The following is a 13,293-nucleotide window of genomic DNA, read 5'->3' on the forward strand; positions in this document are numbered from 1 at the left end:
TTGATGGTGAACATCTCAGTGTTTTTCGTTCCTGAACCCCAGCTCTGCAGAGCGCCCCCACCCCCCCCTGATTTCTCAGGGGATGCACCTGAAGCTCCAGGTCTTGGGGCCACTCTCCACAGGGTCAGCGCTTGTGGCCAGTCTCGTGGGCCTGGAGCCGGGTTCCAGTCCTGGCTTTGACACTGCTCGTTAGCCGCGTGACCATGGGCGCGTCAGTCACCAGACCCAAGTTCGGTGTCCTGCTGTCAGGTGTGACAGCACCGTGTTATCTGTGCCTGATGAGACAAGCCTGTTGGCGTGGCCACCTCCCCCGTCACGGTTACCAGCGAGGGCTTGGGATTTGGAATCACACGAGGAGACCTCCTCCCTGCCCTTCCTAATCTCTAACCCCAGGCTGCTAAGAGTTGCTTCCCGGTTCTTCTGCAGATAGTGTGAGATTGGGCAGAGCATGGGTGGTAAACTGAAGGGCTGTGCCTGGAGAGGCGTGGCTGGCCTGCTTGACTTTCCTGGCCTTCCCAGGATGGCTTCTTCAAGACAGTCCATGTGGGGTACACTCCGCCTTGTGCTCCGTCCTGTCCAGACCTGCCCTCGAATGTGGCTGCTTCTCCATGTTGCCGTTCCTGAAAGGCAGGGTAACCCAGTGGTTAGGGAGAGGCCTGTGGGGTCCCTCAGGCCACGTTCTGCTCTGGGGTCCACGACTTTGTGGTCAGGGGTCCTGGAGCAAGGCCGACTCGTGGATCGTCCGTTTTTCTTTCTGCAAAATGAGGATAATAACCCACCCGCAGGATTCATGAATTCGTTTCTCCCAGCAACATTTTGCAGTTTGTGTGCAGGCACAGCTGGTTTTGTTGGGCTTCGCTTTATTGCGCTCTGCAGATTTTGCAGTTCTTACAAATTGAAGGGTGGCGGCCCCCCTGCCTGGAGCTAGTCTATGTCAGTCTGTTTTTCCAAAGCGCGTGCTCACTTCCTGTCTCTGTGTCACGTTTAATTACGGTATGTACGATTGTTTTTAGACATCATGCTTTTGCTCCACATGGATCACGGCACAGTGTAGACTTAACAGTGTAGACCAGAAAATTGGCGCGACTTGCCTTACTGTGACACTCGTTTCATTGCGAGACTCGTCTCATCGTGGGGGTCTGGAACTGGACCCCCAGCAGCTCTGAGGTGTGCCTGTACGGCCTTTTTTTTTTCCTTTTGCCTCCCCCATTAAGTTTATTCTCTACGTCTTTCATTTTTATTTTAAAAATTTATTTATTTATGCATACAAGAACTGGGATACAGGCCAGAGGTGCGGGGGTGAGAGGATTCACCCGAGACAGAGTGGGGAGCAGAACAGGCTGATCTACTGAAACACACTGCTGAGGGGAACAGTGGAGAGACAGGAGAGGTTCTGCTGTGCCCTGTGGGTCAGCTCCCTGGCCGGGGATAGAACTCGTGTTGCAGTGGCTGCAATAGCTTCACGGTGCTGCATTTCAACCTGTTGCCCCACCAGAGAGGGTCCAGTCTTTTATTTTTTCTAACGAAAATTGTAAATGGAATTGTCTTCTGAATTCCCATCTGGGTTGTTCATTGTTCGTGTGTGGAAACACAACTGGGTTAGACCCTCAGCGGTCGGGCCCGAGAGTCCCTGCTCTCAAAGTGTCTCGGTGGCTGAGGACTTGGGTGTGAACCCTGGGCAGGGAGGCAGGACGAGGTGAATGGGCTCAGGCGGCGCTGGCCAGTGGTCCCGTAGGTAGGAGGGACATAGGGGTGCTCCCCGGGGCTGTGGCCTGATTCCGTAAGGCCTTGGGACCCTGGGTCTGCTGGTCTCCCCGGCTCACAGTCTCGGCCGTGCTCCTGGGAGAGCACCCTCTTTCTGCAGAAGACAGTGGCCCGGGCCGGCGTGGTGGGAGGTAGGCAGGTAATCAGCAGGTAATCAGCAGGTTGTGTGCGCTGGTAAGTGCAGACAGCTGAGAAAACAGACCTGGGCGGACAGCCCCACCCGCTGCTGAACTGCTGAGCGAAGGAAACTGGGTTTGTGTCAGGTCAGCGACTGGCCCAGCTCTCTCCCTGCCCCCCTGAGCAGAGCTCCCGCCTCCCTCCCCAGGGCCTCTCCACCAGGCCCAGGACTCAGTTTCTCTGCCTGAGGAGGAGCTGGGTATGGCGAGGGGTCGGGTTGACATCGGTGTGGCCCTGTGGGCCGTCACAGCAGCTGTCTGGCGCCTCTCTTCTTGGGCCTGGCTCTTTGCACCTGGGTGGGGAACCACCCCGTAACTGTCACCTCTAGTGTTTATTGAGCATCACCTGTGTGCTGGCTGGTCACCTGCTGGGGCTGAGGCATATGGGAGGGTGAGGGGCCTGTGGCTCACGGCCAGCTCTATGGTAGCAAATGGGGCTTTCTAGACTCCTCCTCCTGAGCTGATGGAACACATGGATGGAGCCAGGGCCCTGGACACTTAAAAGCTGCAGGGGCGGCCCTCCCTGGTGGCGCAATAGGTTAGAGTGCAGCACTGCAAGCTGGCCACAGCCGCTTCAGTGTGAGTTCAATCCCCACATGTGAGGTGACCCACATGGCGCGGCAGACCTCTCCTGACCCGCCTACTGCTCCCCTCAGCAGTGTACTTCGTCAATCTGCCTCTTCTGCTCCCCACTCTGTCTCTGGTGAAGCCTCTCGCCATCCCTGCTCCTCTGACGTATACCCCAGTTCTGTATGAATAAATAAATAAATCTTAAAAAAAAAAAGAAGAAGCTTCAGGGGTTTTGGTGGTACACCTGCTGCTAACACAGAGGGTTGTCCATGGAGATGCTTCGGCCAGCAGTGGGAAGCTTGTGACTGACCAGCACCCTGTCCCTGCCTGAGACCAGCAGGGCACCGAGTGCCGACACTGAAAAAAAGGGTCTTTTACAGGTGTGCAGTCCACACCCTCCAGTGCGCCCCACTTTGCAGCCACTTCCTTTGGGGGAGCCCCTTGGATTCCAGAGAGAGCCTAGGAGCACCCAGAGTTCTGATTGTGATGTAAGAAGGCAACAGGAGCCTGGGCCACCAGGAGTTGGTTGGCCATCCTGGCCCCCCAAGTAAACACTGGGGAACCCCATTTTCACTGCATCGGGGTCTGAAGGCCAGGCTGATGTTGGGGACAAGCAAGATCACCGCACAATCAGCCTGGTGCTGAGTAAGCAGCCTGTTGGGGCACTGGGGGTGATTTCTGTGTGAAGGAAGTGGGGGTGCATGTTTCCTGACTTCCAGAAGGAAGTAGACCCACAATCTGTAGGGTGGGGGAGACTTAAAACTCTCTGAGAATCACAAAGACTTGGTCTGATATAACCCTACAGTCCAGAGGCCTTTGCTGTCTTGTATTGCGTGTGTGACTTAGGGCTGGAGAGTTTTCTTTGACTAAAAATATTGCTGGACCTTGATAAACCTAACAGTAGTCTGTGTGCACGCACACCATAGTTTACTGGGCCCTTCCCCTCTGGCCGGGTTTTGGGGTTTCCGCACCGCAGGCGAGCTGCACCTCGTCCCCCCCCTTCCCCCCGCCATTTCCTCTAGGCTCAGAGGGACATTGGTGGGCTCCAGGCTCTTGACAGAGCAGTGGCCCAGCAGACAGTGGGAAGGAAGGTGATGATCGTGCCAGAGGTGACCCGCTCAGGTGGGGCCCCCCGGGCCCCTGCCAGCCCACCCGGCCCTCCCTGGGCCTTGTGTCTGGAAGACGCATCCCCGACTCAAGCAAACAGCACTAGTGTCCCTGAGCTTTCTCTCCAAGGGGAGTGGAGGGTGGAGACCTTGGCCCCCTTCAGAGACTCAGCAGCCTCCTCCAGCCCCAGGCTCACCTCAGAGGCTGGGGCACCCCCAGGCTGTGGGGTGCCTTCTCACCACGTCAAAAAAAAAAAAAAAAGACACCTCACTATGTAAAGCAGGGCGATTTCACGCACCTGGAAATCCCAGCGTCTGGCCTCTCTTGAAAGGCCAGGAGTCTGGAGACACTGGCCCCCAAGTCGCCTCCTGCAGGGAGCGTGTGGTGGCTGCCTCCGTGGGGCATATCCTGGGCGTCGGGTCCCCCCACACCTGCCTCGCCAGACTGCTCCTTTATTTAGGCCAGGGCCTCTGTTCAGGGTGGGCAGACCACGCCTCACAGAAAGTTCTGCAAGGACAACCCCAAATGTGCTCTGGTGAACGCTGGTACCCAAGGTTTTGTCTGCATCTTGGGTTCCCCCCAGAGCGGGGTCCCTGGAGGCTGGGGAGGCCCGCGGAAGTGTGCTTGGCTGGAGGCAGGCCCAGGGCGGGCGCCATCCTGGGAGTGTTCTCTCAGGGTCCGCTGGGAGGTGCACCCCCCCTTTCCTTTCCTTCCAGCCAGGGCTGCCTGCAGCCGTCCTGCCGTGCAGATTGGAAACTCAAGTGGACACAGGTCCCACGTCCACAGGCCGATTCCCCCAGAACTCTCAAAGTGGAAAATTCTAGGGACTGGACCGATTCTGTTTGCAGTGCCTAACGTTTGTGCTTTTGGAGGAAGGGGCTTTTAAGAAAAAAGGGTATAAAATGACATCTGCAAAAATAGGGACAGACTTGGCAGGGCCGTGCACAAGGCCACATCCTGAGGTTGGCCTCCAGAGTGCCCGGGGCGCTGTGTCCACTGTGGCCTGTGGCTGGGCACCCCACAGGGGCGACCTTTGCTGCTCGCCCTCCGGACTTCCTGGGAGCCCAGGCTGGCTGGTCCCGGGGTAGGAGAGGCATGGGGTCTAGAACCAGGCCAGCCTCTTCCCATCTGGAGTCCGGATGTGGCCTGGGGCGGGCTGGGGGCGAGACAAGACTCACTGCGGCCCTGGCTTTGTGCCGGCAGGTGGAGAGCCTGAAGGAGAAGCTCATTAGCCAAGCCCAGGAAGTGAACCGACTCCGATCAGAGCTGGTGAGTGGTGCCATCCTGGGCGCTGGGCAGAGGGGCAGCCCCGGAGGCTAGAAAAGGCCAGAAAAGGGTGGCGAGGTCCCCCGTCTCCCCACTCTGCGCATCCAATGCAAGCAGGGGCTGCATCCTGGCCAAGCAAACCACACTCCCGCCTCGGAGACACTCCCGAAATCCTCACCACTCGCGAGGCCCTCAGAGGTCATGTGCCCCCCCCAAAGGGAGGGAGGCTCATTCTCATTTGCTGACGTAGAATAGGAGTGTGAACTCTGTGTATAAATATGACTTTGCTTGTGACTTTCACACTCAGGAAATAGCAGGAGGGGGTGGGGAGCGCGGGGCCTGTTTCCCACCCTCCACGCTCCTGCTTCTCCCTGGGCTCCTCCGGTCTGGTCCTCCCGCTGCCTTTCTTTTGCCGCCTCCGTCTTTCTCCCCACCTCTTTCTCTCCCCTGCCCCTGCAATCTCTCGGCCTCCCCCTGCCTCCTCTCTGCCCTGATCGGCCCCGCCACATGCCCCCCCTGGGCCCCGGCTCTCTGCAGGGAGGCACCGACTTGGAGAAGCACCGAGACCTGCTGATGGTGGAGAATGAGCGGCTGAAGCAGGAGATGCGCCGCTGTGAGGCTGAGCTGCAGGAGCTGCGGGCCAAGCCGGGGGCGGCCTGCACCGGCTGCGAGCACAGCCAGGTGAGCACAGCCCCAGGGTGGTCCCGGGGGCTCCCTTCCAGCAGGACCCTGGCACCTGATGGTGCCCTCCCCCTCCCCCGCCTCCCGCTGTCTGCAGGAGAGCGCCCAGCTCCGAGACAGGCTGTCACAGCTGCAGCTGGAGGTGGCCGAGAACAAAGGCATGCTGTCCGAGCTGAACCTGGAGGTGCAACAGAAGACGGACCGGCTGGCCGAGGTGGAGCTGAGGCTCAAGGACTGCCTGGCCGAGAAGGCCCAGGAGGAGGAGCGGCTCAGCCGGCGCCTGCGTGACAGCCACGAGACCATCGCCAGCCTGCGGGCCCAGTCGCCGCCAGTCAAGGTGTGCAGCGAGCGGGGCCCTGTGGGTGTCCGGGCTGCGCGGGGGCCCTGGGTCCAGGTAAGGGGCTCACCTGGTGGGCCAGCAGGTGCGAGCGGCTCCAGGAAGCAGGCCAGTCTGCACACAGCCTCGGCCTTGCTCCTACTATGCGCCCAAGGCGCATAGTAGGCACCCTGGCACTGAGGCTCGCATGCCCATCTCAAGCCAGCTTCCCTGGCTTCCGCCCTCGTCTCACCCTTCTGTGTAGGCTGCGGCTGCTCTTAGCGGGCTCAAGACGAGCTGGTTCTAGGAGCCCTGCCGTGTTCTGCAAAGCGGGAACCCGGTGGTTCCCCAAGTTTTTCCCAGGAGCCCTTGTGGGGGTCCCCCCCCGGACCCCAGGTGAGGTCGAGGCGCCCACCCGCCACCACACCCCGGTCTTGCCTCGCAGTATGTCATCAAGACGGTGGAGGTGGAGTCGTCCAAGACCAAGCAGGCCCTCAGCGAGTCCCAGATCCGGAACCAGCACCTGCAGGAGCAGGTGGCCATGCAGAGGCAGGTGCTGAAGGAGATGGAGCAGCAGCTGCAGAGCTCACACCAGCTCACCGCTCAGCTCCGGGCACAGGTGGGCCTCCAGGGTGCAGGTGGGCCTCGCAGGGTGCAGGTGGGCCTCACGGGGTGCAGGGGGGCCTCCTGGGTGCAGGTGGGCCTCGCAGGGTGCAGATGGGCCTCGCAGGGTGCAGATGGGCCTCGCGGGGTGCAGGTGGGCCTCCGGGGTGCAGGTGGGCCTCCTGGGTGCAGGTGGGCCTCGCAGGGTGCAGATGGGCCTCGTGCTGTCTGGTCATGCGGGCCTGGACACTGGAGGAGGGCCTTGGCACAGAGCAGTAGTTGACCTGACAGTCTTGGGGTCCGTTCCCTCCCCTCCTCACTGACCATGTGACCGAGGGCAAGTTTTGTCATCGTCTCTTTCCTCCTCTGTAAACCGGCCTGGTCACAGAACCCACGTCACCGTGGGGCTAAGGGACACCGTGGGGCTCGGGCTTGTGGCTCGCTGGGTCTGCGTGGGGACCCGGCTGGCGCGGGGGCTGACGCAGGGGCCGGTGGCCGCTCAGAGCGCGGAGCCGTGGACCCCCTCCTGCGCGTGCGCGTGGGCGTGGGCGGGGCCCGGCTGCTTCTGCACACCTCTCCCCGTGGCAGATCGCCATGTATGAGTCAGAGCTGGAGCGGGCGCACGGGCAGATGCTGGAGGAGATGCAGTCCCTGGAGGAGGACAAGAACCGGGCCATCGAGGAGGCCTTTGCCAGGGCGCAGGTGGAGATGAAGGCCGTGCACGAGAACCTGGCCGGTGAGCAGGCTGGCTGGGCCCCGCCTGCCCCAGGCGCAGCCCCACGCCCCGCCCACGTCACCCCGCCCTGTCCCCTCAGGCGTCAGGACCAACCTGCTGACCCTGCAGCCGGCGCTGAGGACCCTCACCAACGACTACAACGGGCTCAAGCGGCAGGTGCGCGGCTTCCCGCTGCTGCTGCAGGAGGCCCTGAAGACCGTCAAGGCCGAGGTGAGCGCGGGTGGCCTGGGGCGGGGAGCCAGGGGCTGCAGCACGCCTGCAACTCCACTGGCTACCTACATCTTGGATCTCGCTGTTTTGGTTAATTTAATTTTTCCAGCTGCACTTGTACAGTAGGAGAATAGCCAGCGTCTGCTAAGTGCCTCCTACATGCTGAGCCTCTTATAGTCGTTGGCTTGAATCTGTACCCAGCTCTGCAGGGGAGAAAGACGGATATATTTTGGGAATAAAAAAATCATTTTCTTAAAAAAAAAAAAGCGCAGTTAATAGAGAGTTCAAACCTTGCGGAAGGGCATCAGATCAAAAGGAAAGGCCCCGGGCTCTCCCTGGTGGCACAGTGGGTTAAAGCGCAGCACTATGAAGCTGTCGCAGCCACTGCAGCACAAGTTCAATCCCCGGCCAGGGAGCTGACCCACAGGGTGCAGCAGACCTCTGACCTCTCCTGTCTCCCCGCTGCTCCCCTCAGCAGTGGATTTCAGTAGATCCGCCTGTTCTGCTCCCCTCTCTGTCTCTGGTGAAGCTTCTTACCACCCTGCACCTCTGGCCTGTACCCCAGTTCTGTATGCATACAAAAATAATTCTTTAAACAAAAAAAAGGAAAGGCCCCCTTTCTGCTCCCCCACCCCGACCCTGCCCCCCATGGGCATCCTGCCCCCAGCGCTGCCCCAGGCTGTCTCAGTACAGTGGAGCCGGCAGATGTGATGCAGGTGTGCACATATTTCCCTCTGACCACAGCTCTGGTAGATCCACGCGTTTGATGGTCTTGTCCCCACTTTACAGATGAGAAAACTGAGGCTCGGAGCCATTGAACCACTACTCCAATTTCCCCCAGCCACTCAGAGTAGAGATGGGAATTGAGCCCAGTCAGATCATGTTGTCAAGGGCCGTGGAGAGAGGACTGAGCCTCAGATCTTTGCTTAATAGCAGAGCAGCCTTGAAGGGTCACTGGAGACTGTCGGGCTCAGTCTCTTCCCCTCAACATGGGCCTGTTGGCAGGACCCACCCAGGGGGTTACTGGGGAAATGTGGCGTGTGCCAGCACACGCCAAGCACCCAGCTGGGGGCGGGCGGTGGGCAGGCGAGGCCCAGCCCCCCAGCCCCCAGCAGCGCTGGCCTTCCCCGCCAGATCGGCCAGGCCATCGAGGAGGTCAACAACAACAACCAGGAGCTGCTGCGCAAGTACCGCCGGGAACTGCAGCTGCGTAAGAAGTGCCACAACGAGCTGGTGCGGCTGAAAGGTGACCGCGCGGGTGGGGGTGGGGCTGGGGGGCCGCGTCGGGGTCCCGGGTCCGGCTGGAAGGCCATTTTGCTCTTTCCCGTGGCTCCTGCCGCTGCCTCTGGGCGCTGAGTCCTGCCGTCAAGACCTGAGCTATCACCCCTCCGGTGGCTACAGCAGAGGACAGAAGTCAGGAAAATTGCTCGAAACGGTGTGGCTAATAAATGGCCCCTCTGGCTGGACTCTGAGCTGTCCACCCTGAAGGCCTGTCAGCGCCCATGACAGGTTCCCCCAGGCCCTGGGTGACTGCGGGGTGCGTGCTGAAGCTCTGGACGGTGGGTGCTGGAAGCCACTTGTCTGGCCGGGGTGGGGCCTGGCCAGGCTTGACACTCCACCTGACCACTGCACAAAGGCCTGGGAGCGCCTGCTCTGTGCCGGGTGCTGTTCCAGACACAAGTGTGGGCACAGGCCCTGCAGGTGCCATCCCTGCCTGTAACACATCCCCTACAGTTGGGGGAGCAGACAGTGAACCAGGGCTGGGGAGGGGCGCAGAGAGCCCTGGGGCCTGACAGCCGGGCTTATCGTGGGTGCTGCCTGGAGCGGGTGAAGCTAAATTGAGACCTGAACTGGGAGTTGGAGTCTGTAGGAGATGAGGGACGGTGGGGCTGGCCGCCCTGTGCAGTAGAGTTTCCCCTTTATCCCTGTGCCATGAAAGGGCTTGGAGCGAGGGGGCAGCCTGCTCAGGGCCCCCTCAGTCGCTGCCCTGGGGCCTGTGCCCCTCAGTGTGCTGCCAGTTAGACACCTGCTGCCTGGTCCTGCTTGCCCAGCTGACTCCTCAGCCTTGACCTGGCATTCACAAGGCCTTCTAGAATGATAGAACCCGTGCCCTGGCTCGTGGGGTCCCAAGCCCCTCATTGTGTAGATGAGGAAACCGAAGCCCAGAGATGTAGAAAGCGCGTTCATTTAGTATCCCACCCAGACTGGGGGTGTGTCCGAGCCCCACAATTGACTTTGCTTCCTTGTCCTCAAGGTGAAGTTCTCATTCTCAATTAGTTTGCTCACGAAGAAACTAGACTGACAGGAGAATTCATACTATAGTGTGAATGACTGATAGCAGCTGTGGGGGCGCCCTGTAGTGGCGTGGAGGGGCAAGCTTAGACGGGGGGCCACTACCCTGCTCACATCAGTGGAGGCCGTGTGGAGGCCGTGTGGAGGCCCTCTGGTCTTGACCAAGCCTGTACCTTTTTCTCCGCCCCCCCACATCTAGGCAACATTAGAGTGATCGCTCGTGTCCGGCCAGTCACAAAGGAGGACGGGGAAGGGCCTGAGGCGACCAATGCTGTGACCTTCGACCCTGACGACGACTCCATCATCCATCTGCTGCACAAAGGAAAGCCGGTCTCCTTCGAGCTGGACAAGGTCTTCTCCCCGAGGGCCTCACAGCAGGACGTGAGTGGCCCGTTGGAGGGGCTATGGACAGAGAGCAGTGGAGAGAGGGAGGTTCGCAGGGAGCGGGACAGCAGCTAGGGCAGAAGGAAGTGTAAGGAGGGTGGAGAAGACAGAAGCCTGTGACGCAGGGGGTGGGGGCGCCCTTTCCCCTCTGGGGAGAGAAGAGGGCAGGAAGCAGGAGAGATCCTATGACCATTGGCCCTACCCAAGGCCCCAGCCACTCCCAGCTCCCACCCAGCACCAGCAGCGCCCTCCTGACTCCTCCCACCAGGGTGAGGGGGTGAGGTTGCCCTTTGCAGGTTCCTTCTGCTCCGCTTCCCCCCACCCACATCCCCCCTGCCAGCCTCGAAGCCCCTCCGGCCAGGGGCCCCCATCGGGGTTAGTCCATTGGGTCTCCCGAGGGCCTCCCTTGCCCTCAGCCCCCAGTGCAGGGCCCTCAGCCCGTGAGCTTCTCGGCTTAGCCTCTCCTCTGGTGTCAGGACACCTGCCCGGCCCGTCTTGCCAGCGCCCACCTGTCCCCATGCCTCGTTTCACCTGTGCCCCCTCTGTCGGCCGGTGGCCAGGCAGGCGGGCCAGAGGAGGGGCCAGGCCACGCACGAGGCTCTGCTGTCCTTTGCTGAGTGTTCCCTAAGGGCAGGGGAAGCGGGGGGAGAGCTGAGCCCCCAGGCTGGCAGCCCCCTCCTCCGCTGCCGTGGGCAGTACGAATGCCCTTCACTCTTTGGGCAGCCAGGTGACCGCTGATGTCTAGTATAGTGACATCAGTCGTGAATTCTTCCGCAGCTAGTGGTTGCCCATCGTCACGCACTGCGTAGTGCTGAAGGAGAGTGGCCTGGACGCTGGGGGCGGCCTGAGGGGCGGCCCTGGCAGTCCCTCACCCTCCACCCCACGATCCCCACCTTCAGGTGTTCCAGGAGGTGCAGGCACTGATCACCTCCTGCATCGACGGCTTCAACGTCTGCATCTTCGCCTACGGCCAGACGGGCGCTGGCAAGACCTACACCATGGAGGTGGGTGCCTGCCGCAGGGGCGGGGTTCAGAGAGTGGAGACCCTGCTGCTGCTGTGGGGCGGGGGTGAGGCCTCACTTAGAGTCCAGTAAGCCGTGGTTATTGGTGTCGACCCCCAGGCACCAGGCGAGAGGGGATACCTCACCCAGGTGTACCTGCCGTAGTCCTGCCAGGTGTGGGGGAGGGGCGGGTGTGCTGCCGACAGGGGCCCAGGCCTGGGGCCAGGGGGGGTCAGTCGTGGGCGGACCACTGGGCGCCTGTCAGGACAGGGGTTCATCACAGCCCTGCTGCATGTCTGTCCTGTGTTGGGCTCTGGGGGCGTCAGGCTGTATGAGGCGAGTGTGGGGATCTGAGTACGGGGTGACACTGGCCAGTGGAGGTCATCTTGGGGTGCCCCGCTCCTACCGGTGGCCCCAGGATGGGGCTTCATGTCTCCTTCTCTGTGGGGTGTAGTTGGGGACATGGGGCATTGAAAGGAGGAAGAGTCTTGACTATAGAAAAATGCCAAGCTGCCCCTCGGGGTGCCTCTGGTTTGTTAGCGTGTTCCTGGCTCTCGAGGGGGTGCCCTGGGCGGGGAGCTAGCCACAGGCCTGGGCAGAGCTGTGACCGCTGAGTGGAGGGGACGCAGGTGCCCTCTGAGGAGAGGTGCAGACTCCAGTTTCCCTGTGGAAAGGCCAGCCCAAGCCAGGCACTGGCCCGCTCTGCCCGGGCCCCCTCTGCCTGTGCTACCTCCGCACAGAGCCGGCTCGTGGCTTCCCTGACACAGCAGCAGCAGGGAGTCGTGTCCCCCGCCCCTCCCAGGTGGCCCACCATGCGCATCTGGTGCCCAGCACCTGCCCGCGCTTCAGCTGGGCCATCAGCTTCACGTCCCGGGCAGCTGTCGTGGGGCGCTGTCATTTTAAAGGGGGGCTGAGATCCTGGAGGTGAGCGCGCCTCGCAGGAGATGCGTGTGCTGGAGGGTGTTAGAGGGTGGAAGGGCGGCCAGGGGAGGGTCCGGCAGGGAGGCCGCCTGGGGGGTGTGGGGGGGTCATGGGGTGGGGCTCAGCTGCCACGTGAGCATCTGCAAGGTTCCCCCATCGTGATGGGTGACCAGCTCCCTGGGGTCCTGCTTCTGCCCCAGGGGACCCTGGAGAACCCAGGCATCAACCAGCGGGCCCTGCAGCTGCTGTTCTCCGAGGTGCGGGAGAAGGCGGCCGACTGGGAGTACACCATCACCGTGAGCGCCGCCGAGATCTACAACGAGGTCCTCAGGTTGGCGCCCCCCTTGGCAGGCCCTGGGGGGTGCTCAGGCCTCCAGCAGCTTGAGGACCCGCAGCTGTGTGGAGCCACGGGGTCCGGGTCGGGGCCAGAAAGGCAGTTGGGGTTTTGATTGGTGGGGGGCTCTGTTGGGGCGGACCCCAGGGAGCAGCGAGGAGGAAGGCTCGCTCTGAGCTCATGGGCGGCACCCCAAACAGCTGCTCTTTACCCCCACAAAGCGGCTTCACCCTACCTGTGGGCTACTTCGGGTGGCAGTGAACAAGAGCCACGGACCGTGCACCCCACCAGTGGCGGGCTGGGTCTGCACCCACAGCCCTGAGTGCAGGGGGGAGCTGGAGGAGGGGGTACACTAGCTGAGGGTTCGGGTGGGGGACGCTTAGCCAGGTGGAGCAGGTGTAGTGCAGGGAGGGGAGAGTGGGAGGGAGTAACGGCCACTCGCCCCTGCAGGGACCTGCTGGGACAGGAGCCCCAGGAGAAACTGGAGATCCGGCTGTGCCCCGACGGCAGCGGGCAGCTGTACGTGCCCGGGCTGACCGAGTTCCGGGTGCAGAGCGTGGAGGACATCAACAAGGTGTGGGCTGGGGGCCCGGGAAATGCTGGGGAGACCCGGCCCCCCAAAAGCAGGGCTGAGCGGCTAGCGGGGAGCCGGGCTCCCACGCAGGTGCCGCAGGCCTGACCCGGCCACCCCCCGGGCGCCCCTGAGCCTCAGTTTCCCCCTCTGTAAAGTGCTGAGGTGTTGCGGCCTCCGCAGGTGTTTGAGTTCGGCCACACCAACCGCACCACGGAGTTCACCAACCTGAACGAGCACAGCTCCCGCTCGCACGCGCTGCTCATCGTGACGGTGCGCGGCGTGGACGGCAGCACAGGCGTGCGCACCACGGGTGAGTGAGGCCCCGGCCGGCGCCCCCTTCCCCCGCTTCGCCCCTCCC

The 13,293-nt window shown here is 61.9% G+C and overlaps 1 protein-coding gene across 1 annotated transcript in view; it reads left to right on the forward strand.

Annotated features, from left to right (window-relative positions):
- The window catches only part of KIFC3 (kinesin family member C3), a 31,992-nt gene that overhangs the window by 15,882 nt on the left and 2,817 nt on the right, over positions 1-13,293 (forward strand). Inside the window, exons 6-17 of the mRNA XM_012730476.1 lie at positions 4,821-4,886; positions 5,421-5,564; positions 5,662-5,901; positions 6,326-6,499; positions 7,072-7,219; positions 7,299-7,429; positions 8,564-8,675; positions 9,921-10,102; positions 11,005-11,109; positions 12,228-12,358; positions 12,812-12,935; positions 13,116-13,245. Of these exons, the coding sequence (XP_012585930.1) occupies positions 4,821-4,886; positions 5,421-5,564; positions 5,662-5,901; positions 6,326-6,499; positions 7,072-7,219; positions 7,299-7,429; positions 8,564-8,675; positions 9,921-10,102; positions 11,005-11,109; positions 12,228-12,358; positions 12,812-12,935; positions 13,116-13,245 (1,687 nt within the window). The remainder of the gene's footprint in view (positions 1-4,820; positions 4,887-5,420; positions 5,565-5,661; positions 5,902-6,325; positions 6,500-7,071; positions 7,220-7,298; positions 7,430-8,563; positions 8,676-9,920; positions 10,103-11,004; positions 11,110-12,227; positions 12,359-12,811; positions 12,936-13,115; positions 13,246-13,293) is intronic.

Source organism: Condylura cristata, unplaced genomic scaffold, assembly GCF_000260355.1.
Source record: "Condylura cristata isolate star-nosed mole 26May11 unplaced genomic scaffold, ConCri1.0 scaffold00028, whole genome shotgun sequence".
Taxonomy (NCBI): domain Eukaryota; kingdom Metazoa; phylum Chordata; class Mammalia; order Eulipotyphla; family Talpidae; genus Condylura; species Condylura cristata.